At 43.8% G+C, this 24,182-nt stretch overlaps 2 protein-coding genes across 2 annotated transcripts in view; one reads left to right on the top strand and one right to left on the bottom strand.

Annotated features, from left to right (window-relative positions):
- Positions 1-986: 986 nt before the first annotated feature.
- Positions 987-12,833, top strand: LOC118361433 (uncharacterized). The gene is made up of 7 exons (XM_035741370.2): positions 987-1,520; positions 1,961-2,044; positions 2,290-2,387; positions 5,913-6,121; positions 7,666-7,727; positions 8,579-8,704; positions 10,466-12,833. The coding sequence occupies exons 1-7, from the start codon at positions 1,485-1,487 to the stop codon at positions 10,649-10,651; spliced, it is 801 nt and encodes a 266-aa protein (XP_035597263.1). The 5' UTR covers positions 987-1,484; the 3' UTR covers positions 10,652-12,833.
- Positions 12,834-16,477: 3,644 nt separating this feature from the next.
- LOC118361434 (prickle-like protein 2) overlaps positions 16,478-24,182 on the bottom strand; it is a 117,636-nt gene continuing 109,931 nt past the window's right edge. Inside the window, exon 9 of the mRNA XM_035741371.2 lies at positions 16,478-17,523. Within this exon, the coding sequence (XP_035597264.1) occupies positions 16,520-17,523 (1,004 nt within the window). The 3' untranslated portion in view covers positions 16,478-16,519. The remainder of the gene's footprint in view (positions 17,524-24,182) is intronic.

The following is a 24,182-nucleotide window of genomic DNA, read 5'->3' as shown; positions in this document are numbered from 1 at the left end:
ACATATTTGTCCTTACTCCGCACAACTGTCTGCTTTTTTTAACCACAATCCATCCATTTTTGAACAATGATTGAACTGCATCCCTTTCTGTCTTAATTTACGTTGTGTTTGGTTAGAGTCAATTTTACCCCTAAAACATATTCTCCATGTATTTATTGTGGCATTCTGGACGATGGGACAACTGCGCCCAATGTTAAGTGCCCTCTCTACTTAGCAGCATACTCTGCTCAGTTTGGCAGCCGCGCAAGTGGGAGATCTCCGTGTGCTTCAGTTTACCAGATCTTTTTTTCTCAGTTAACTTGAAGATCACTCCACGACCCACATGTTGCAGCGCTGTCGTTCAGCAGCAGATGATGCGCTGTCAGCCACTGCCTTGTCATTCCCACTCGCCTTCACTCACCACTGTCATCAAATGGACTCAAGCTTGCCACAAGTTCTGGCTGAGCTCAATCGTCATAAAACGCAAACACAGCGATGAGTTTCTCTCTCTTGGTTTCACACAAATTTGAGAAGTAACGAGGAGCGCCCACAAAACAAATAATTTCTCATTTGGATCCCAGGCTGAAAAAGTTTAAAAACCCCATGCTCTAGGTCATCATGGCATTTGTAGTTCTTTGTGATAGCCACATTATCAGCTAATTAGCGTTTCACTTTTTGGGGGGTAAATACAGGTGAACATATTTATAAAAGTCACCCTGTCCTACCTAGAGAGATTTACACAGTTATCAAAACAGCACACCAGGGTAAACATAAGCCCATATTTGAAGTGTTTCTAAAATTCCCTATGGGAAAAATATATGATGGAAAAACGGTTGGTACCATTTCCCGTGTGACCGCTAGGTTTTATGGGTAGTATGACAAAGATTAGCCGTCGAGCCAGCTCTATGATCCATTCTAATCAAACAAGTAGTTGAGAAGTCTAAATGTTATCTCAGCACGCCATCTTGTGGCAATAATCGGACAGCGTTTGTTGTAAAAGTCACAGGTTTGGCAGGAACGCAAATCACAGGTGACAACTCCGAGTAGCACAATATGGCTGAACAAGCCTTCTTTATCCGCGTTTATTGGTTTTGCAAATTGGTTTTTAAGGAAACCTGGTGATAGGACAGGTTCATTTGCACACCGTTAATGTTGAACGAAGTGTCCGATTAACTCCACCAACGGTTCATCGGGTTACCAGAAATTGACTTCACCATGGAGTTGAGTTTAGTCAGCTAATATTACCCACTCAGTGGTGTGCTGTCTCTGGAAAGCTTACCTACACAGCCTTTTAAAACGAGAAGTTGAATGTCCACAAGGGACCACTAGGCTACACCTTCTGCATTGCTCGCATAGAAATCGAAACCAAAATGAAGCTGTCTCGAAAGAAATCCTGTGAGGTGACAATTAAACGAATGTCATAGAGCAATACAAGACGAGACTTAAAGATCAAACGTGCGCTGCTGGAGACAACCAAATTAAACTGTCTCCTCTAAACAAAAGAAATGGATCCACGGCAGCAGGAATCTTCACAGGGCAAGGTAAATAAACCCGCTATTATTATGTCCTCATCATTCAAAGCCTCCTCTGGTTTGTCTCATTGAAGGAAACATCTGTCAAACGGTCAGTTCGTTTGTTATGTTAATAACCAAGTGTTTTACACGAGAAGTGAAGTGCACCCTAATTCTGTAATCCCTACCCAAAACGCCACTTCCTGATTGTTTCATTGTGAATGAATTATTGTCCAGCCAATGCAATATCCTGTTCACAACTGAAACAAACATGCATTGGTTTGGGGGATCGGCTAAATTATTGTTGCAAGAATATTATTCAAGAATTGTGGTCATTCTAGCACATTCGGTTTGTACTGGCAGTCCCATCCCAGAAACAAATGCATTAGTTACACATCAGCTAAAAACACTAGAGTAAAGTTCAACACCCCCCCCCATATTATTGATATGATTGTACTTTCACTTTCAAGAGCTCCACCATGCCACACAAAGAACGCAGTGAAGAGTCACGTGACAAGAGGCCCAGCGACGTACCTATCAAACATAACACTGAGGTATATAACCCATACACCAATCAGTCATTCAATCAATTTAACTGTAGTTGTGTTTGAGTGATTGTGTGTAATGGCCGCCTTAGCATGGTCCCAGACAGTCCCAGATCTGTATGTGCTTTTGCCAACTCTTCTGTCATATTAATTTTATTGTGTTTACTGCATAAAGATCTGGCAAAAAGGCTAGAGCACTGTGAAAATAGTTTCTCATCCAGAACAGTAATTAGCTTACTATGTGACATTTTCAGGAGGAGAAACAACCTTTCAGAAGAATGAGAAGTCCACCTAGACCCAGAATAACTGGTTCATTTAGACCAAGATTTGGAGGAAGATTCTACAGACCGCGGTAAGATTAGAGGGCATTTCAGAGCAACCTTGTAAATGTTCAAGGGTTTGCTCTTGATAATTTCAACATTTCCTTATCTTCACCCACTTTCGTCCAATTCAGATTAGGTTGTAGAAATATTCACTCACTCACTCATCCATATACACTACTTTTCAAAAGTTTGGGGTCACTTAGAAATGTCTTTGTTTTACATGAAAACATGCATCAAATGAGTTGCAAAATGAATAGGAAATATAGTCAAGATGATGACAAGGTTATAAATAATGATTTTTAATTGAAATAATAATTTTGTCCTTCAAACTTTGCTTTTGTCAAAGAATCCTCCATTTGCATTAATTACAGCCTTGCAGACCTTGCCTTGCAGGCATTCTAGTTGTCAAGTTGTTGAGGTAATCTGAACAGATTTCACCCAATGCTTCCTGACGCGCCACCCACAAATTGTATTGGTTGGATGGGATGGGCACTTCTTACGTACCATTCGGTCAAGCTCTCTCTCACAACAGCTCAATAGGGTTGAGATCCGGTGACTGTGCTGGCCACTCCATTATAGACAGAATACCAGCTGACTGCTTCTTCCCTAAATAGTTGTTGCATAGTTTGGGGTGGCAGGTTAGGGGCAGCAGGTTTGGGACAGCAGGTAGCCTAGTGGTTAGAGTGTTGGGCCAGTAACCGAAAGGTTGCTAGATCAAATCCCCAAGCTGACAAGGTAAAAGTTAACCCACTGTTCCTAGGCCGTCATTGTAAATAATAATTTGTTCTTAGCTGACTTGCCTAGTTAAATGAAGGTTAAATAAAAAATAATAATGATAGTTTGGAGCTGTGCTTTGGGTTGTTGTCCTACTGTAGGAGGAAATTTGCTCCAATTAAGCGCCGTTGCAAAATGGAGATATAGCCTTCCTTCTTCAAGATCCCTTTTACCCTGTACAAATCTCCCACTTTTACCACCACCAAAGCACCCCCAGACCTACACATTGCCTCCACCATGATTGACAGATGGCGTCCAGCATCTTTTCATTTTTTCTGCGTCTCACGAATGTTCTTCTTTGTGATCCTTCATTTCTCAGAACAAATCAAATCAAATCAAATCAAATTTGATTTGTCACATACACATGGTTAGCAGATGTTAATGCGAGTGTAGCGAAATGCTTGTGCTTCTAGTTCCGACAATGCAGTGATAACCAACAAGTAATCTAACTAACAATTCCAAAACTACTGTCTTATACACAGTGGATAAAGAATATGTACATAAGGATATATGAATGAGTGATGGTACAGAGCAGCATACAGTAGATGGTATCGAGTACAGTATATACATATGAGATGAGTATGTAGACAAAGTAAACAAAGTGGCATAGTTAAAGTGGCTAGTGATACATGTATTACATCAGGATGCAGTCGATGATGTAGAGTACAGTATATACGTATGCATATGAGATGAATAATGTAGGGTAAGTAACATTATATAAGGTAGCATTGTTTAAAGTGGCCAGTGATATATTTACATAATTTCCCATCAATTCCCATTATTAAAGTGGCTGGAGTTGGGTCAGTGTCAATGACAGTGTGTTGGCAGCAGCCACTCAATGTTAGTGGTGGCTGTTTAACAATCTGATGGCCTTGAGATAGAAGCTGTTTTTCAGTCTCTCGGTCCCAGCTTTGATGCACCTGTACTGACCTCGCCTTCTGGATGATAGCGGGGTGAACAGGCAGTGGTTCGGGTGGTTGATGTCCTTGATGATCTTTATGGCCTTCCTGTAACATCGGGTGGTGTAGGTGTCCTGGAGGGCAGGTAGTTTGCCCCCGGTGATGCGTTGTGCAGACCTCACTACCCTCGGGAGAGCCTTACGGTTGAGGGCGGAGCAGTTGCCGTACCAGGCGGTGATACAGCCCGCCAGGATGCTCTCGATTGTGCATCTGTAGAAGTTTGTGAGTGCTTATGGTGACAAGCCAAATTTCTTCAGCCTCCTGAGGTTGAAGAGGCGCTGCTGCGCCTTCTTCACGACGCTGTCAGTGTGAGTGGACCAATTCAGTTTGTCTGTGATGTGTATGCCGAGGAACTTAAAACTTGCTACCCTCTCCACTACTGTTCCATCGATGTGGATAGGGGGGTGTTCCCTCTGCTGTTTCCTGAAGTCCACAATCATCTCCTTAGTTTTGTTGACGTTGAGTGTGAGGTTATTTTCCTGACACCACACTCCGAGGGCCCTCACCTCCTCCCTGTAGGCCGTCTCGTCGTTGTTGGTAATCAAGCCTACCACTGTTGTGTCGTCCGCAAACTTGATGATTGAGTTGGAGGCGTGCGTGGCCACGCAGTCGTGGGTGAACAGGGAGTACAGGAGAGGGCTCAGAACGCACCCTTGTGGGGCCCCCGTGTTGAGGATCAGCGGGGAGGAGATGTTGTTGCCTACCCTCACCACCTGGGGGCGGCCCGTCAGGAAGTCCAGTACCCAGTTGCACAGGGAGGGGTCGAGACCCAGGGTCTCGAGCTTGATGACGAGCTTGGAGGGTACTATGGTGTTGAATGCCGAGCTGTAGTCGATGAACAGCATTCTCACATAGGTATTCCTCTTGTCCAGGTGGGTTAGGGCAGTGTGCAGTGTGGTTGAGATTGCATCGTCTGTGGACCTATTTGGGCGGTAAGCAAATTGGAGTGGGTCTAGGGTGTCAGGTAGGGTGGAGGTGATATGGTCCTTGACTAGTCTCTCAAAGCACTTCATGATGACGGAAGTGAGTCGTTTAGCTCAGTTACCTTAGCTTTCTTGGGAACAGGAACAATGGGTGGCCCTCTTGAAGCATGTGGGAACAGTAGACTGGTATAGGGATTGATTGAATATGTCCGTAAACACACCGGCCAGCTGGTCTGCGCATGCTCTGAGGGCGCGGCTGGGGATGCCGTCTGGGCCTGCAGCCTTGCGAGGGTTAACACGTTTAAATGTCTTACTCACCTCGGCTGCAGTGAAGGAGAGACCGCATGTTTTCGTTGCAGGCCGTGTCAGTGGCACTGTATTGTCCTCAAAGCGGGCAAAAAAGTTATTTAGTCTGCCTGGGAGCAAGACATCCTGGTCCGTGACTGGGCTGGGTTTCTTCTTGTAGTCCGTGATTGACTGTAGACCCTGCCACATGCCTCTTGTGTCTGAGCCATTGAATTGAGATTCCACTTTGTCTCTGTACTTGTTTAATAGCCTTGCGGAGGGAATAGCTGCACTGTTTATATTCGGTCATGTTGCCAGACACCTTGCCCTGATTAAAAGCAGTGGTTCGCGCTTTCAGTTTCACGCGAATGCTGCCATCAATCCACGGTTTCTGGTTAGGGAATGTTTTTATCGTTGCTATGGGAACGACATCTTCGACGCACGTTCTAATGAACTCGCACACCGAATCAGCGTATTCGTCAATATTTTTATCTGACGCAATACGAAACATGTCCCAGTCCACGTGATGGAAAAAACAAGGACATTTCTAAGTGACCCCAAACTTTTGAACGGTAGTATAAATATTTTTTCTACTGTTTTCCTTCCTGTATAGATTCATAAGGGACGATCATTCATTCCGGAAGCCCCGCTTCAGTTTTGGGTTCCAAAGGTACCACCCTTTCACCCCTCGCCCACGGTTCAACTGGAGGGACCAGTCCGGCCCACCACAAGGCCCCCCGTGCCCTAACAACCAGTACAACGACCAGAGGAACATGGACAGGAGCGGTCCCGCCAGGGCCTCTACTCCTAAAGAACACAGAAGTAGGTTTATACTCACGTAGCAGTTTAGGGAGGGTTAGACCAAATGACTCGGTGGTTACAGGGTAAGGGCTCTACCATCTGTGCCATGAACCAAATATCTTGGCAGTTTAAAAGTACAGGCAATACATACTTAGACCTATATCACTTTCCTCTTGTGAACACTAGAGAGCAGTGTGAGCAAGCAGTGGCCATGTTGACTAGGAATAATATTTCCATTCTGACATATAGGCTACGTTTGGAATGTGTTTTGCTCATCAGCATTCCCAGTGGTTGATATTCACCAAGCAATAACATGACAATGTTACATAATGCTGGCTGCACACGGCATTGGTAGATATTCATCAAATTATAGGTGCTGTCTTTGCGTTTTGAATAAGTGGGTAACTAATTGGTCTCTAGACTCTACCCACACACTCACACATACCATTTTGTTCGTGTTTCTGTTTCATTTATTTGTTTCCTGCAAATATTTGTCTTACTTTTGATCTCTGCATTGTCGCGAATGGGCTCGTACTGTAAGTAAAGCCTTTCACAGTAAAGTCTACACCTGTTGTAATCGGAGCATGTGACCAATAACATTTGATTTGGTCACTATTAACCATTTGTATTTAGCCACTGTATATTCCTACATGTTTCTGATCATCAGATTTCTCCTCATCACGTTATTATCATGAAGAGTTTTGTAAGACCACAGTCGATGTGCTTGCAAGTCAACAATTAGCACTTATGGTTTAGCCCCATTCTCTATCATGTTTGAAAGTGTTTTCTTGAATAACTTTGCATTGCCTGAAGAAGACCTTTGTCTTGTTACCTGCAATAGAAACCATACATGTCATCTTTACTCTCTTTGGTGTTGATAACATGAGCTGTATTGCTTTTCTCAACCACAGTGGTGTTTTCTTCTCCTATTTAATTCAGCTGCTAAGTCTCTGCGCAGACTGCAGTGCTGTGGAAGTGTGTGAGAGAGATTGTGTGAGGAACAGGTTGCTCTATGTGCCTGAGAGATATGCTATTATGGTGACTCATCTCTATAGTGTGTTACAGAAAGAGAGAGAAAATGAGAGAAAGAGGGAGTGAAGTACCGGGCAGACAGCCAGCTGTATATACTGAGCCCTAACAAAGCTATCGCCTCATATAGGCACACTGCAGTCAAATGTTGCTAGGCAGCTTTCTCAAATCACACCCAATGGATTGTGCTTAAAGAAACATTAATTTTAGCCCCTGCGCGCTGCCTGTAGACAATAAACCTCCTGCTGCCCGCAGAGAGATGGCGATGGGGAAGCTTAGACCTGAATTGTACCTGCAGCTAGAGACACCAATGTGATGAGAGTTGAGGAGGACACTGGGTAGATTGAGGAGTCCCAGCATCAATCAGAGATAATTAATTTAGAGATACCACCTGTGCCAATCAAAGATTTTCGAGTTTATCACAGATGTCAGCTGCTGTAGTTTAGCTCTAACTTATCCCCCATCTGTTCCCGAGCTGGTAGAGTGTGTTGTGTTGAATTGTTGTGAAGACGTGGTTTGTCTGTGTTATGTTGCAGGTGCTCTCAGGTCTTCTGCAGGCCCCAGCAGAGAGAAGGAGAAGCAGCCTGTGTCGTTCATCGTAAGTCCACATTCCACCACTCCTCTCTGCCTCTTCTGGGATGGGGGGAGTCTGCGCTGTACACAGTAGTGCACACATACTGTATCTGCTGTCCTACTCCCGTAGTGTATGGTGGTGGCCGAAAAAGTCTAATCATTCCATTCATCTTCCAAAAAGTACAACATGCAGGCCTCTTTCATCATAAAATTTTTTTAGCCACTAAGGTAGCTTCACACAAATGATCCCTCCCTGCTTGACTGCTGCTTCAATTTCTCAGAAGTGAGATGCTCCACACTGGGAGGTACGCATTGCAACACATTTCCTCATGTTGAATAGAAACCTGAGTCCATCTCTCTTCCCATGATGTTCGCGATCAAAAATATTTAGTACACACACAGTCTTTCACAGTCCTTCAAATCACAGAATGAAAAGAAACCTCAAACATTTGAGCAATCTTGGCTAGACTGCTCGGGAAGATTATTAACGTGTGTGTGTATGCGTGTGTGTGTGTGTGTGTGTGTGTCCTCCACGCCCCTTGGTGTGATAGGAATTGGAAGGACAGAGAAAGCACAGACGCAGCATAAAGAATGAGAAAGTTGGAGTAATTGTGTGGTCTGACTTGGAGAGGAGCACAAGGTCGTCGTCGTCTTCAGTTTAAACATGCTCATTATTCAAATAGCCTGGCTGCCTGCTAACTTTAATGAGAGAGAGAGAGATGCACTTTTAAGGAACTCAACAACAGTCAGATGGGCTCTGAAAGGCAAACGCAGGCAGACTAGCCACGTGCTGCCAGAGTACTGACGGTGTGTTAAGGTCTTAAGGGATACTTATAACTGTGCTTATAACTGTCTCTCACCCCTGTGTTTCTGTAGGTGGCTCAAGAGAAGGAGAGATCCCACAGCAAAGAAAGAGAGAGGGGTAGAGAGCTCCCCGCCACCATAAGCAGGGCCACAGCACGAAACAGAGCCATCCAACAGAAGAGGAGAGAAATCGAGCAGGTATAGCACCATTCACAGTACAGGGAAACAGATCGAGAAAGAGAGGGGATGTACCACACTGCAGCAGCAGGTAGGGGAGAGGTAAAAGGATTTACACTAGTGTAAACACCAAAAAACGAGATTTGATCACTGCGGTGCCAAAACTAATTGAGAAATAGCCAGCTGAAGCTGCCTCGAATTTATCATAATTTGTTTCTTCCTTTTAGCAGCTGAAATGTTGAATAGGTAATCAGTCATGATCAGAGCCAATACATGGTGATGTTGTACATCCCTGGGTTGTTTACCTCCAATCACTCTTAAGCGCCTATCAGTCCAAAATGTGTACACGTGCACACAGCAGTGTTCTAGAATATTGGACCGTTGGCTTTCATACTTTTTGAATTATCTGTGCGGCTCAAGCAATTTCTCCAACTGTCAACACATTGAAATGGATAGAGGACGCGTACACGGAGCCATGTTGGATGGGAATTGTGAGGAGGTGTGCATTCGGGCTGTGCGGATTGTGTTCTCAGAGCAGCTATGTCACAATGGGACCCCGGACTATCATCTCTCTGCCTCTGTGGACTCTGAATTATGCCGAAGATGGAGCTCCTGTTATTGTCAGGTTGTTTGTCCAGGTTTTTTCATCATAAATCCGTCATCAGATGGGCGTAGTTCGGTTGTCTTTCAATAGGTTTTTAAACACGCGCTGTAATGGATACGTCACAGTTAATGTGACAGAACATCACATGAAGCGTTGTCAGTGGGAGGTGTGTGTGTGTTGGGTGTTGTCTCTCCATCCACTCGACTGATGAGAAGTTCACTCTCGCTCTTCACATCTCCATGGTAACTGGAGAAGGTAGGCTCTGTGAGAGAGCAGTCTGGCAACAGGTAGCTGAAATACTCGTCCTCCAAAGACACACACACAATAAATAGAAAATGTTTGTTGTGGGGGATTAATTGCTTTGCTAAAGGGCAGAATGACAGATTTTTCCCGTTGTCGGTCCGGGGATTCGAACTAGCCACCTTTCGGTTACTGGCCCAACGCTCTAACCGCGAGGCTGCGCATTCATGCACGCAGGCACCAACCAACCCTAATTGTAACCCTAACCTTAAAATAGCCTTTGTCCTCATGAGATGTGGGAAATGTCCCCAAAAGGATCGAAGAACCAACCAACATACACCCTTGCATGGTGTGAACAGCTCTCTGTGCGTGAGTGCTGCTACCTTGGACTATTAATCCACTCCGTGGTAATGGCACACACATGACGGGACCTCTTGCCCCAAGCATCTCTCCCAGAACTCTCTCTCCCTCTTTCCCACTTTTACTTTCTAACCTCTCTTTCACCTTCTTTCTTTCACCCTCTCTTCACATCCGCTCTATCTTCACCCCCCCTCTCTTTCTCTATCTCTCCCTCACTCCTATTTCCCCCTCTCCAGTCTCTTGTTTGCCTGCTCCTCTCCTGTGTCTGAATACTTCTGGTAATTCTGTGAGCTGAGTTTCTTTAGACCATCTGTGCTAAGCTCCTCACTGGAACAGGAGCCACAAAACAACCTCTCACGTGCCATGAAAATATGTTTATGTGTGTGTGTGTGTTTTATGTCACGCTGGTGTACAGTTAGGACTGTGCCATCGTTTGGTTGGGTTTAGAAGATATAGTTTAGATTAGAAGATGATGTGGTTTAGTAGATATATTTAGTGTGTACAGTATGTGTTTTAGGACTGTGATGCACAGTTAAGTGTGGTGGTGAAAATGCTGACTGTCTGTGTTTTTTATGCAGGTGTACCGTCAGGACTGTGACACGTTTGGCGTGGTGGTGAAGATGCTGATTGCCAAGGACCCGTCTCTGGAGCGGCCCATCCAGCCGTCTCTGAAGGAGAACCTCGGGGAGATCGGACTGCGCTGTGTAGAGGCCATGCAACAGTTCATAGAGGAGTATGACACCAGGGAACCATCACCACAGTGACACACAGTCCCCTTTGTCTTAACCTGTGTAAGTGGTGTGCTTGTATACCGAAACATACACACACAGTCATATCTCACAAAGCTCAGAAATGAAACTCAATATTGTATACGTGCTAATTGGGTATGTGACATTGCCGATGTTGAATAGCACGAGTCTATGTCATGACTCATGAGCTGGCCTGTCCTAGTGTCCTTGGTCAGTCAGGCCAAAGTCACTCCTGGTGCTCAGCCTTCTGGAAGCTCTGTCTTGACCTGTGATCGTGACTGCTACTGAAACTCAATCATTTATGATGTGTTATCAACTTTCAATATTGCTCTTGACAATGTGATGGAAGATACAGCTATTTCCCTTGTGTTTCCTACTGAAGTATAGCTAATGAATTCTAAGCCCTGTGACATATATACAGTGCCTTGCGAAAGTATTCGGCCCCCTTGAACTTTGCGACCTTTTGCCACATTTCAGGCTTTAAACATAAAGATATAAAACTGTATTTTTTTGTGAAGAATCGACAACAAGTGGGACACAATCATGAAGTGGAACGACATTTATTGGATATTTCAAACTTTTTTAACAAATCAAAAGCTGAAAAATTGGGCGTGCAAAATTATTCAGCCCCTTTACTTTCAGTGCAGCAAACTCTTTCCAGAAGTTCAGTGAGGATCTCTGAATGATCCAATGTTGACCTAAATGACTAATGATGATAAATACAATCCTCCTGTGTGTAATCAAGTCTCCGTATAAATGCACCTGCACTGTGATAGTCTCAGAGGTCCGTTAAAAGCCCAGAGATCATCATGAAGAACAAGGAACACACCAGGCAGGTCCGAGATACTGTTGTGAAGAAGTTTAAAGCCGGATTTGGATACAAAAAGATTTCCCAAGCTTTAAACATCCCAAGGAGCACTGTGCAAGTGATCATATTGAAATGGAAGGAGTATCAGACCACTGCAAATCTACCAAGACCTGGCCGTCCCTCTAAACTTTCAGCACGAGGAGAAGACTGATCAGAGATGCAGCCAAGAGGCCCATGATCACTCTGGATGAACTGCAGAGACCTACAGCTGAGGTGGGAGACTCTGTCCATAGGACAACAATCAGTCGTATATTGCACAAATCTGGCCTTTATGGAAGAGTGGCAAGAAGAAAGCCATTTCTTAAAGATATCCATAAAAAGTGTTGTTTAAAGTTTGCCACAAGCCACCTGGGAGACACACCAAACATGTGGAAGAAGGTGCTCTGGTCAGATGAAACCAAAATCGAACTTTTTGGTAACAATGCAAAACGTTATGTTTGGCATAAAAGCAACACCCTGAACACACCATCCCCACTGTCAAACATGGTGGTGGCAGCATCATGGTTTGGGCCTGCTTTTCTTCAGCAGGGACAGGGAAGATGGTTAAAATTGATGGGAAGATGGATGGAGCCAAATACTTCCATTCTGGAAGAAAACCTGATGGAGTCTGCAAAAGACCTGAGACTGGGACGGAGATTTGTCTTCCAACAAGACAATGATCCAAAACATAAAGCAAAATCTACAATGGAATGGTTCAAAAATAAACATATCCAGGTGTTAGAATGGCCAAGTCAAAGTCCAGACCTGAATCCAATCCAGAATCTGTGGAAAGAACTGAAAACTGCTGTTCACAAATGCTCTCCATCCAACCTCACTGAGCTCGAGCTGTTTTGCAAGGAGGAATGGGGAAAAAATTCAGTCTCTCGATGTGCAAAACTGATAGAGCCATACCCCAAGCGACTTACAGCTGTAATCGCAGCAAAAGGTGGCGCTACAAAGTATTAACTTAAGGGGGCTGAATAATTTTGCACGCCCAATTTTTCAGTTTTTGATTTGTTAAAAAAGTTTGAAATATCCAATAAATGTCGTTCCACTTCATGATTGTGTCCCACTTGTTGTTGATTCTTCACAAAAAAATACAGTTTTATATCTTTATGTTTGAAGCCTGAAATGTGGCAAAAGTTCGCAAAGTTCAAGGGGGCCGAATACTTTCGCAAGGCACTGTATATAAAAAAATATATATAAAAGAAATGCATGACATGATAATTGTACATATATGAACTATGTTGATATACAAGGATGATTATATCTAATACAGAGGAAGAATCTATTTACACACAACGTTTGAATGTTTTCACTCTTATAAAATAAATCTGCTCTTAAAAATGATATGGGTGTTTGATTCAGTGTTGTATTGTATAGTGCTATTCCCTAGACCCTCTGATCTGCAAATCACCTGATCTACCAGTAACTGCAAATTCTCTGTACCTCAGTTGGTAGAATATGGCGCATGCAATGCCAGGATACTGGGTTTGAATCCCGGGACCACCCGTATGTAAAATGTATGCATTTAACTTGCTAAATGGCATAATTATATTTACAGTATTAAATCAACCTGATCTACATATTTTTCTCATTTACTACCCAATAAAGGTGGTCAATGTGTGCAGCAGTCAGCTCAGGGCCATCGTATTGAGCATGTAAATTCAGCAAAAAAAGAAACGTCCCTGTCTTTCAAAGATAAATTGTAAAAATCCAAATAACTTTACAGATCGTCATTGTAAAGGGTTTAAACACTGTTTCCCATGCTTGTTCAATAAACCATAAACAATTAATGAACATGCACCTGTAGAACGGTCGTTAAGGCACTAACAGCTTACAGACGGTAGGCAACTAAGGTCACAGTTATGAAAATTTAGGACACTAAAGAGGCCTTTCTACTGACTCTGAAAAACACCAAAAGAAAGATGCCCAGGATCCCTCATCTGCGTGAACGTGCCCTAGGCATGAGGAGGCATGAGGACTGCAGATGTGGCCACAGCAATAAATTGCAATGTCCGTACTGTGAGACGCCTAAGACAGTGCTACAGGGAGACAGGACAGACAGCTGATAATCCTCGCAGTGGCAGACTATTTGTAACAACATCTGCACAGGATCGGTACATCCGAACATCACACCTGCAGGACAGGTACAGGATGGCAACAACAACTGCCCGAGTGACACCAGGAACGCACAATCCCTCCATCAGTGCTCAGACTGTCCACAATAGGCTGAGAGAGGCTGGACTGAGGGCTTGTAGACCTGTTGTAAGGCAGGACATCACCGGAAACAACTTCGCCTATGGGCACAAACCCACCGTCGCTGGATCAGGCAGGACTGTCAAAAAGTGCTCTTCACTGACGAGTCGCGCCAGGGGTGATGGTCGGATTTTTTATTTTTTATTTCACCTTTATTTAACCAGGTAGGCTAGTTGAGAACAAGTTCTCATTTGCAACTGCGACCTGGCCAAGATAAAGCATAGCAGTGTGAGCAGACAACACAGAGTTACACATGGAGTAAACAATTAACAAGTCAATAACACAGTAGAAAAAAAGGGGGGAGTCTATATACACTGATTTGCGTTTATCGTCGAAGGAATGAGCATTACATAGAGGACTGTACTCTGGATCGGGATCGATTTGGAGGTGGAGGGTCCATCATGGTCTGGGGCGGTGTGTCACAGCATCATCGGAATGAGCTTGTTATCATTGCAGGCAATCGCAACGCTGTGCGTTACAGGGAAGACATCCTCCTCCGTCATGTGGTACCCTTCCTGCAGGCTCATCCTGACATGACCCTCCAGCATGATAATGCCACCAGCCATACTGCTCGTTCTGTGCGGGATTTCCTGCAAGACAGGAATGTCATTGTTCTGCCATGGCCAGCGAAGAGCCCTGATCTCAATCCCATTGAGCACGTCTTGGATCTGTTGGATCGGAGGTTGAAGGCTAGGGCCATCTCCCCAGAAATGTCCGGGAACTTGCCAGGTGCCTTGGTGGAAGAGTGCGGTAACATCTCACAGCAAGAACTGGCAAATCTGGTGCAGTCCATGAGGAGGAGATGCACTGCAGTACTTAATGCAACTGGTGGCCACACCAGATGCTGACTGTTAATTTAGATTTTGATCCCCCCTTTCTGTTAGTCACGTCTGTGGAACTTGTTCAGTTTATGTCTCAGTTGTTGAATCTTGTTATGTTCATACAAATATTTACACATGTTAAGTTTGCTGAAAATAAACATAGTTGACAGTGAGAGGACATTTCTTTTTTGGCTGCGTTTAGATTGATGTATGATCACTAAGCAGCCAGCCAGTAAGGCAGTCTAATAACAGCAGACTGGTAATGAACAGATCGTATTTCCACACCAGTATTTGGAGCGGTGTCTGGAGGAACGGAGACTGTCAGTCAACCAAAACAACATGGGATTCCAGCTACAACCAACCACAGAAATCTGGAACAAGCCGCATTACAGCATTCATATACACTTATAAACATTTATAATGGCCTATTAAACATGGTTATTGTTATCGTGTCACCAAAAGATGTGACATTTCCATTGCTCATCGAAATCCACTTTAATTCCAATATGACACAACATCAACAAATAAACATGCAAGCCTTTTCTATCTCTACATCATGTTATACAAATAATGGTTCTGTAGTTACAAAATATATATAAATATTTAGGACCATTATGTACAGAACATTTACATTACTACATCCAAAACTTAAATAACATTTATTTTACTGTTATATACACTTAACAGGTATTATTATTGTTGTTATCTGTTTTATCTAGTAGTAATATTATAACGTTGAAAAACAAAGCATGTTGCGGGAGAAAACAGGACTATACAGGACGTTACTGTGCCTGAATGGCCAAGGAGCGTAGGCTAGAGCTGTCCTTGGTAAGCGTGGAGAGCAGGGCAGTGTAGTTAGGTTCAACGGCTTTTTATACAGGATGATAACACAATCTGCTAGCCAACTGTACTGTAGATCCAGCAGCTCTTGGTTTCCACTGAGGTAAACGACAACACTGTATGGCATCTATCTAGCACACATCGTCCGCAATCACACTTCCAGCTGACTGGTTTTGGAGGGCTGTGGTGTTTGCCAGACAGTTTTTGGTTCTCCTTAGTAAGTGATGGACTGCTTATAAGTCATTGGTTGGTCAATGCTATGAGAGGGTCCACTCAGGTGGTTTTCCAAGGTCCAGTAGGTACATAAAATATGTGAGCACTTCAGCCATTAGTGCTCTTGGAGTTGTGTACCAATACTTATTTGAAACTGAGTCATTTAGGATCATTCATTAAACTTTACAGACATGGTGAATTTATCCCTTGTCGGTTTCAAGACAGAAAAAAATAATGCTAAAGAGTTGGTAAACTCCAGCATGAATTGCAATTAATTGCTGTATTATCTGTATGCCTTGTTGACGTACTGAACATTATGCATGCATAAATCCAATTTCTAGACATTGTTAAACTGGTTTTAAATAACAGCTGGTAAATTCACTATAGCAGTAAAATGTTATGAATTTGTCCCATATTTCTGTTATGTATCTGTGGAAGACACACACACACACACACACACACACACACACACACACACACACACACACACACACACACACACACACACACACACACACACACACACACACACACACACTGTTTATCAATCAAATGCTGAGACCTTTCTTGGGCTATATAATAATATACGGTTAACAATACAAATGTGATGTTTTTGCCAATTGTTAGTCACCTGACTCCATTGCAGGCTTCTTGTCCTGATTAGCTCATACTGTGTAGGTGTATCCCCCCACCCCACCGCATAGAGCTAGTTGTGTAACTCACACACATCAAATATATATAGGCCTCTCTTTGACACACACACACGATCACTCTTTCATATACTCTCTCTCCCCCCTTTCTCTCTCCCCCTCCCACTCCCTCTCCTTCCTTTCTTTCTCACTTTCTTTTTCTCTGTCACCCTCCCACTCCCTCTCTCTCCATTCTCACCATCCCTAACTTTATCTATGAGATGATGCAGTTCTTGCTCTTCCTCCTCTGGCGCATGTGGAGCTGTCCGTGCAGCTGCCCTTGGTTTCCTCCATGTAGGGGTCCATGTATGGGTCCATGGGGGCCCCCCATCCCTCCCATCCCTGTAGGGCTGTATCTGTGGCGCAGCTCCTCATTGTGGAGGTAGCGTAGCTGGACAGGTCTGGGGATGGGCTCCCCCAGGAAGTAACCCTCGTCTTCTTCAGACTCAGAGGATGAGGAGCAGCTGGAGCACCAGAGGTCCGCCCCCTCCCCGTATCCCTCCCCACCCAAGTGTGGTCCCCCAAGGCCCAGCGGCTGCATCCCCCCACCCCCCGCTGCATTGTGCAGGGTGAGGTCTGAGGTGGTGCGGGGGCAGGGTCTGTAAGGCTGCTGTCTGTACCCGCCTATGCCCTCCACCCCAAACAGGTCCCGGGCGGTACGGCCGGCGGGGAAACGGTCATAGTCCTCCTGAACACGACGGTGCGGGGGTTCCATCATATGACTTCCCCGGTCGGCCGTCAGGTGGAGGGCATTGTCAGAGCGTGAGCGTCGAGAACGCCGGTAGTGGCGACCGCTGCTGCGGTGGTTGCCGTTTCCATCATTACCATTGCCACAGTGTTTGCGTCGCCGTGATTGTGTTGGTTGTTGTTGCTGTATGGGCTCTGGCCCATTCGGCCGACGACGAGGGATCCTCTCACTCATGGGGGTCATGCGGAGGTTACCACTACTCCCTATTAGGCCCACGCGACCTGTACCCTTAAAGGCCAGGGGCTGTGGGGAATCCCAGTACCCCAGGGGGTACCCCATCTGCACAGGCGCATTCAGGTACCCGTAGGGCCGAGAGGTCAGGGACTCAGAGCTGCGGAACTGGACAGAGGAACCCAGTGTGCCAATGTTACTCTTCTCAGACACATTCATCCCAGAGTCCTTACTAAGGTCTGGCATGGAGTATCGGGACAGGTGCTCTTGACGCTTACTTACCCCATCCAGTGAGTTACCTGGGAAAGATACACACACAGGTTATTCATGTATATAGATACTGAAGGTATTAAATAATCATTCATGATCCCTATTATCATATTATCAAATATTTGTACTATTTTCACTGAGGGAATTATAAACTCAATAGCTGACAGTGGCTCGAAAGGGCTGGGTTTTGATGAATTAATAAATGATAGGTGTGACGAGTCCTTGACCCCTCACTGGTCAATACTGCATGCCATTGTCTCAAGTTCTGTTGCTTATTGATGGTCTTTGCGTCATCATCAACTCCAATTCGGCTGTGGTCACCGAATATTATTTTCCTAGTCCATTGTGGATTGATACAGTTTATTAAATAGCATCGGCTACAGTAACAAGTAACAGCAATATTAACAAAACAATCAAAAAAAGATCCGTGTTTGCTCAATATGTTTTGAGTGTTGACAGTCAATGTTGTTGTAATTGGCTTCAGTATAGTATAGGCCTTTACTCGTCGCACTTATCCTCAAATAAAAAATACTAGGCTCCTGTAAATTGTATTCTATGTGTGAGGCACGTTATCAATAAGCAAGATATAACCTAGGCCTGCTGTTATAGGACTGAATCATTTGCATATGTTTGGAGGAGCCGCACATATGTTGGATAACCGGACAAGAGGCGGGGGTGGATACAAGCCAAATGGAGTAGCCTATACACTGCAGGTAGGCCTATGTGAATAATGCCTCACAAGTAGACCATTTAGAAACAGGCTACTTGACTAATGCATGGAAATACAAATACATTTAGCAGATGCTCTTATCCAGAGCATTAAGGTCTAAGTGCCTTGCTCAAGGGCACATCAACAGTTTTTTCACCAAGTAATCTCAGGAATTCAACCAGTGACCTTTTGGTTACTGGCCCAATGCTCTTAATCGCTAGGCTACCTGCCACCCTAGGCCAGGATAAGAAAGACACTAGACTCATTGCTGTTGAACCAGCTTTCAATATACTGTAGTAGGGTAAGGGTGGCCTATTAGGCAGCATTTCCCAAACTAGGGGTCGCCTGATATGAAAATGAGGTAGCGGGAGATTTTCCAAAATCCTGGTTGTACATATACAGTACCAGTCAAAAGTTTGTACACCTACTCATTCAAGGGTTTTTCTTTATTTCTTTATTTTTCTACATTGTAGAATAATAGTGAAGACATCACAACTATGAAATAACACATATGGAATCATGTAGTAACCCAACAAGTGTTAAACAAATCTAAATATATTTTATATTTGAGATTCTTCAAAGTAGCCACCCTTTTGCCTTGATGACAGCTTTGCACACTCTTGGCACACTCTCACATCAACACCTTTGTCAGATTACACTGTGAAACTAAGAATTGATTCTATAGCTAGCAATCAAGAGGGCGACACAAAATGGGGCTCCATCTATCACAGGATGGCGGGAAGGCCTCTGCACTCAAGTTATGAAAGTCTCCCTCTGCAATATGGACGCATTGTATTATACACCCACTGTGCTATAATGGATACACTGAGAGCAACTGGCAGGCAAAAGAGCTGAGCGCCAAACTTGGAGATATGTAGCAGGTAACTGTCACGCCCTGGTCTTAGTATTTTGTGTTTTCTTTATTATTTTGGTCAGGCCAGGGTGTGACATGGGTTAATTATGTGGTGTGTTTTGTCTTGGGGTTTTTGTAGGTATTGGGATTGTAGTATAGTGGGGTTATCTAGAAAAGTCTATGGTTGCCTGAAGTGGTTCTCAATCAGAGGCAGGTGTTTATAGTTGTCTCTGATTGGGAACCATATTTAGGCAGCCATATTCTTTGAGTGTTGTTCCTGTCTCTGTGTTTGTTTGCACCAGATAGGGCTGGTTTGGTTTTTCACGTTACGTTTTTGTAATGTTCGTTATCATCTTTAATAAAGATGTTTAATAATAACCACGCTGCATTTTGGTCCTCCTCTCTTTCATCGGAAGAAAGCCTTAACAGTAACTCCAATTGTAAACTACATTGCGCATGCCTGTTTGTAAAACTGCAGTGCATTTGGAAAGTGTTCAGACCCTTTGACTTTTTCCACATTTTGTTACATTACAGCCTTATTCTAAAATGGATTTCCCCTCATCAATCTACACTCCATGATGTAGAAAGCACAACAGGCTTTTATAAAATTTTGCAAAAAAGAAAATCACATCACAAGTATTCAGACCCTTTACTCAGTACTTTCTTGAAGTATCTTTGGCAGCGATTACATTCTTGAGTCTACTTGGGTATGATGCTACAAGAGTGGCACACCTGTATTTCGGGATTTTCTCCCATTCTTCTCTGCAGATCCTCCCAAGCTCTGTCAGGTTGGATGGGGAGCGTCACTGCACAGCTATTTTCAGGTCTCTCGATTGAGTTCAAGTCCAGGCTCTGGCGGGGCCACTCAAGGACATTCAGAGACTTGTCCCGAAGCTACTCCTGCGTTGTCTTGGCTGATTGTTTAGGGTGGATGTCCTGTTGGAAGGTGAACCTTCTCACCAGTCTGGGGTCCTGAGCGCTCTGGAGCATGTTTTCATCAGGGATCTCTCTGTACTTTGCTCCGTTCATCTTTCACTCGATCCTGACTAGTCTCCCAGTTCCTGCTGCTGAAAAATATCCCCATAGCATTATGGTGCCACCACCATGCTTCACCATAGAGATGGTGCCTCCAGACGTGACACTGGGCATTCAGGCCAAAGAGTTCAATCTTGGTTTCATCAAACTAGAGAATCTTGTTTCTCATGGTCAGAGAGTCTTTAGGTGCCTTTTGGCAAACTCCAAGCATGCTGTCATGTGCCTTTTACGGAAGAGTGGCTTCTGTCTGGCCACTCTACCATAAAAGCTTGATCGGTGAAGTGCTGCAGAGATGGATGTCCATCTGGAAGGTTCTCCCATCTCCATAGAGGAAGTCTGAAGCTCTGTCAGAGTGACCATTGAGTTTTTGGTCACTTCCCTGACCAAGGCTCTTCTCCCCCGATTACTCAGTTTGGCTGGGCGGCCAGCGCTAAGAACAGTCTTGGTGGTTTTAAACTTTTTCCATTTAAGAATGATGGAGGCCATGGTGTTCTTGGGGACCTTTGATGATGCAGAAATGTTTTGATACTCTATCCCAGATTTGTCCTCGGCACAATCCTGTCTTAGAGTTCTACGGCCAATTCCTTCGACCTCATAGCTTGGTTTTTGCTCTAACATTCAATGTCAACAGTGGGACCTTATGTAGGCAGGTATGTGCCTTTCCAAATCATGTCCAACCAATTGAATTTACAACAGGTGGACTCCAATCAAGTTGTAGAAACATCTCAAGGATGATCAATGGAAACAGGATGAACCAGAGCTCAATTTCGAGTCATATAGCAAAGGGTCTGAATACTTATGTAAATAAGGTCTGCCTGTTAACATACACTGCTCAAAAAAATAAAGGGAACACTAAAATAACATATCCTAGATCTGAATGAATGAAATATTCTTATTAAATACTTTATTCTTTACATAGTTGAATGTGCTGACAACAAAATCACACAAAAATTATCAATGGAAATCAAATGTATCAACCCATGGAGGTCTGGATTTGGAGTCACACTCAAAATTAAAGTGGAAAACCACACTACAGGCTGATCCAACTTTGATGTAATGTCCTTAAAACAAGTCAAAATGAGGCTCAGTAGTGTGTGTGGCCTCCACGTGCCTGTATGATCTCCCTACAACGTCTGGGCATGCTCCTGATGAGGTGGCGGATGGTCTCCTGAGGGATCATCTCCCAAACCTGGACTAACGCATGATGTCCCAGATGTGCTCAATTGGACGTCGGGCCCTCATACCACCCTCATGGAGTCTGTTTCTGACCATTTGAGCAGACACATGCACATTTGTGGACTGCTGGATGTCATTTTGCAGGGCTCTGGCAGTGCTCCCCCTTGCACAAAGGCGGAGGTAGTGGTCCTGCTGATGGGTTGTTTCCCTCCTACGGCCTCCTCCACGTCTCCTGATGTACTGGCCTGTCTCCTGGTAGCGCCTCCATGCTCTGGACACTACGCTGACAGACACAGCAAACCTTCTTTTCACAGCTCACATTGATGTGCCATCCTGGATGAGCTGCACTACCTGAGCCACTTGTGTGGGTTGTAGACTCCGTCTCATGCTACCACTAGAGTGAAAGCACCGCCAGCATTCAAAAGTGACCAAAACATCAGCCAGGAAGCATAGGAACTGAGAAGTGGTCTGTGGTCTCTACCTGCAGAACCACTCCTTTATTGGGGGTGTCTTGCTAATTGCCTATAATTTCCACCTGTTGTCTATTCCATTTGCACAACAGCATGTGAAATTTATTGTCAATCAGTGTTGCTTCCTAAGTGGACAGTTTGATTTCACAGAAGTGGGATTGACTTGGAGTTACATTAAGTGTTCCCTTTATTTTTTTTAGCAGTGTATATATATAACCACCAACATCCAGAATAATAAAGAATGGGTACAAAACCCGTCGCGCACCAGAACAACAATGTGCCCAAGCATTTACAACAAACAATACCACACGACGACATGGGGGGAACAGAGGGTTAAATACACAACACGTAACGATGGAATGAAAACCAGGTGTGTGGGAAAACAAGAAAAAACAAATGGAAAATGACCGCCGAACACCGCCCGGACAAGGAGAGGAACCGACTTCGGTATAAGTCGTGACAGAGGAACTGTTGTCATTCACACTGAATATAAATAAACATACTTTGTTGAATGTCTGTGTAATGAACAGACCATGTGTCTCCTTTCCTATGTAATAGACATATTTGGGAAACTGAACGAAAAGAACACAAGCATGCAGGGCAAATGCAAAAACATTATTCAGATGAGTGACCATATCAGCAAAATCCGTTTGACTGTGATCCTGGCTCATTTGACATGCCCTTAAGTGAAATCAATCAGCTGATCGCAATGTCATGTGCCTGAATTCTGCAGACGATGTATTCATGGGTCACTATGGAGGAGATTTGGTTCCTGACTCAAAGGGAATACTGTGCCGTTTCCCTCCGAGCATTGCATGTAAAGGCCGTTGTTGGTGCAAGAAGAGGAGGATCAATGCGCAGCGTGGTAAGTGTCCATAATGATAATTTATTATCATGAACAGAAAATAACGAGAACGAAACGAAACAGTCCTGAACGGTGAATACAAAAAACACTGAACAGAAAATAATTACTCACCACTCAAAGGTGAAACCAGGCTACCTAAGTATGGTTCTCAATCAGGGACAACGATTGACAGCTCCCTCTGATTGAGAACCATACCAGGCCAAACACAGAAATCCCAAATTATAGAAAAAAGAACGTAGACTGCCCACCCCAACACACGCCCTGACCATACTAAAACAAAGACAGAACAAAGGAACTAAGGTCAGAACGTGACATTGCAACTCATGGTACGCTGATTCAGTACTCTCGTCTGCATTAAAAACAAATATCGATCCAGGTTGGATGTGACAGGAGAGATGAGGTGTGCACTGTCAACCACGCTCCCTGACTTTGAGAAGCTCCGACGGGACATGCATTAAGCACACCCATCTCATTAGTGCTGGTGAGATAAGAGAAATTATGTCAGACTAATTTGCAATTGACAGCCCCACATTTAAAGTACATGATGGTGAGTTCAGAAATACTGTTAGAAGGTTTTGCAATTGACTGCGTAGCCCCAATTAAAAAAGTAAACATAGGCTGTTAATTACATCATTTGTTTCACATGGTCACAAGAATTTTTTGACATCAAAATGGGGCCACGGGTCAAAAACATTTGGGAACCCCTGCGATAAGGGCTTGTTTTTTAATAAAAAATAAAAAACAGAAAACAAGCTATTGCTACAGGATATTCACTTAAATGTTTTTAAATACGAGTCTCACCGGATCATCCTATCTCTCGTTCAATGATGGGCATGGAGGGGTTTTTACATACATGCAAATAATAACAGTAGCTGGATAAAATAATGTACAATAGCCCACATACAGTGCATTGCGAAAGTATTTCGCCCCCTTCAACTTTGCGACCTTTTGCTACATTTCAAGCTTCAAACATAAAGATATAAAACTGTATTTTTTTACACACAGGTGGATTGTATTTATCATCATTAGTCATTTAGGTCAACATTGGATCATTCAGAGATCCTCACTGAACTTCTGGAGAGAGTTTGCTGCACTGAAAGTAAAGGGGCTGAATAATTTTGCACGCCCAATTTTTCAGTTTTTGATTTGTTAAAAAAGTTTGAAATATCCAATAAATGTCGTTCCACTTCATGATTGTGTCCCACTTGTTGTTGATTCTTCACAAAAAAATACAGTTTTATATCTTTATGTTTGAAGCCTGAAAAGTGGCAAAAGGTCGCAAAGTCCAAGGGGGCCGAATACTTTCGCAAGGCACTGTATATAAAAAATAGATGCTCCCGACCTTGATCTTTTAAGAAAGCTTTGGTAATTAAGATGTATTTCAAAGCAGTCACATGAGCCAAACCTTTTATGATAGTCTTCTCAGCAAACCGGGAACATTCCCAGAACATTAGCTAAGATTCCCAATACGTTCTAGTTTTATCTAACATTAGGATGATAACATCCTAAAAACATTTTTTTAAGGAAATATCATTGGTATGTTCTCCTAACATTCACTAAAATGTTGTCCACAACATCTG

The sequence above is a fragment of the Oncorhynchus keta genome, unplaced genomic scaffold (genome assembly GCF_023373465.1).
Source record: "Oncorhynchus keta strain PuntledgeMale-10-30-2019 unplaced genomic scaffold, Oket_V2 Un_scaffold_584_pilon_pilon, whole genome shotgun sequence".
In the NCBI taxonomy this organism is placed as follows: Eukaryota; Metazoa; Chordata; class Actinopteri; order Salmoniformes; family Salmonidae; genus Oncorhynchus; species Oncorhynchus keta.
This window is presented reverse-complemented; position numbering and strand designations above follow the sequence as displayed.

What these genes read in the sequence shown, in the direction of transcription:
- LOC118361433 (XM_035741370.2), top strand. Translation starts at nt 1,485, where the DNA reads ATGGATCCACGGCAGCAGGAATCTTCACAGGGCAAG. An exon ending in CTATCAAACATAACACTGAG is followed by an intron (nt 2,045 to 2,289) that starts GTATATAACCCA and finishes TGACATTTTCAG; the next exon opens with GAGGAGAAACAACCTTTCAG. An exon ending in AGAGGAGAGAAATCGAGCAG is followed by an intron (nt 8,705 to 10,465) that starts GTATAGCACCAT and finishes TTTTTTATGCAG; the next exon opens with GTGTACCGTCAGGACTGTGA.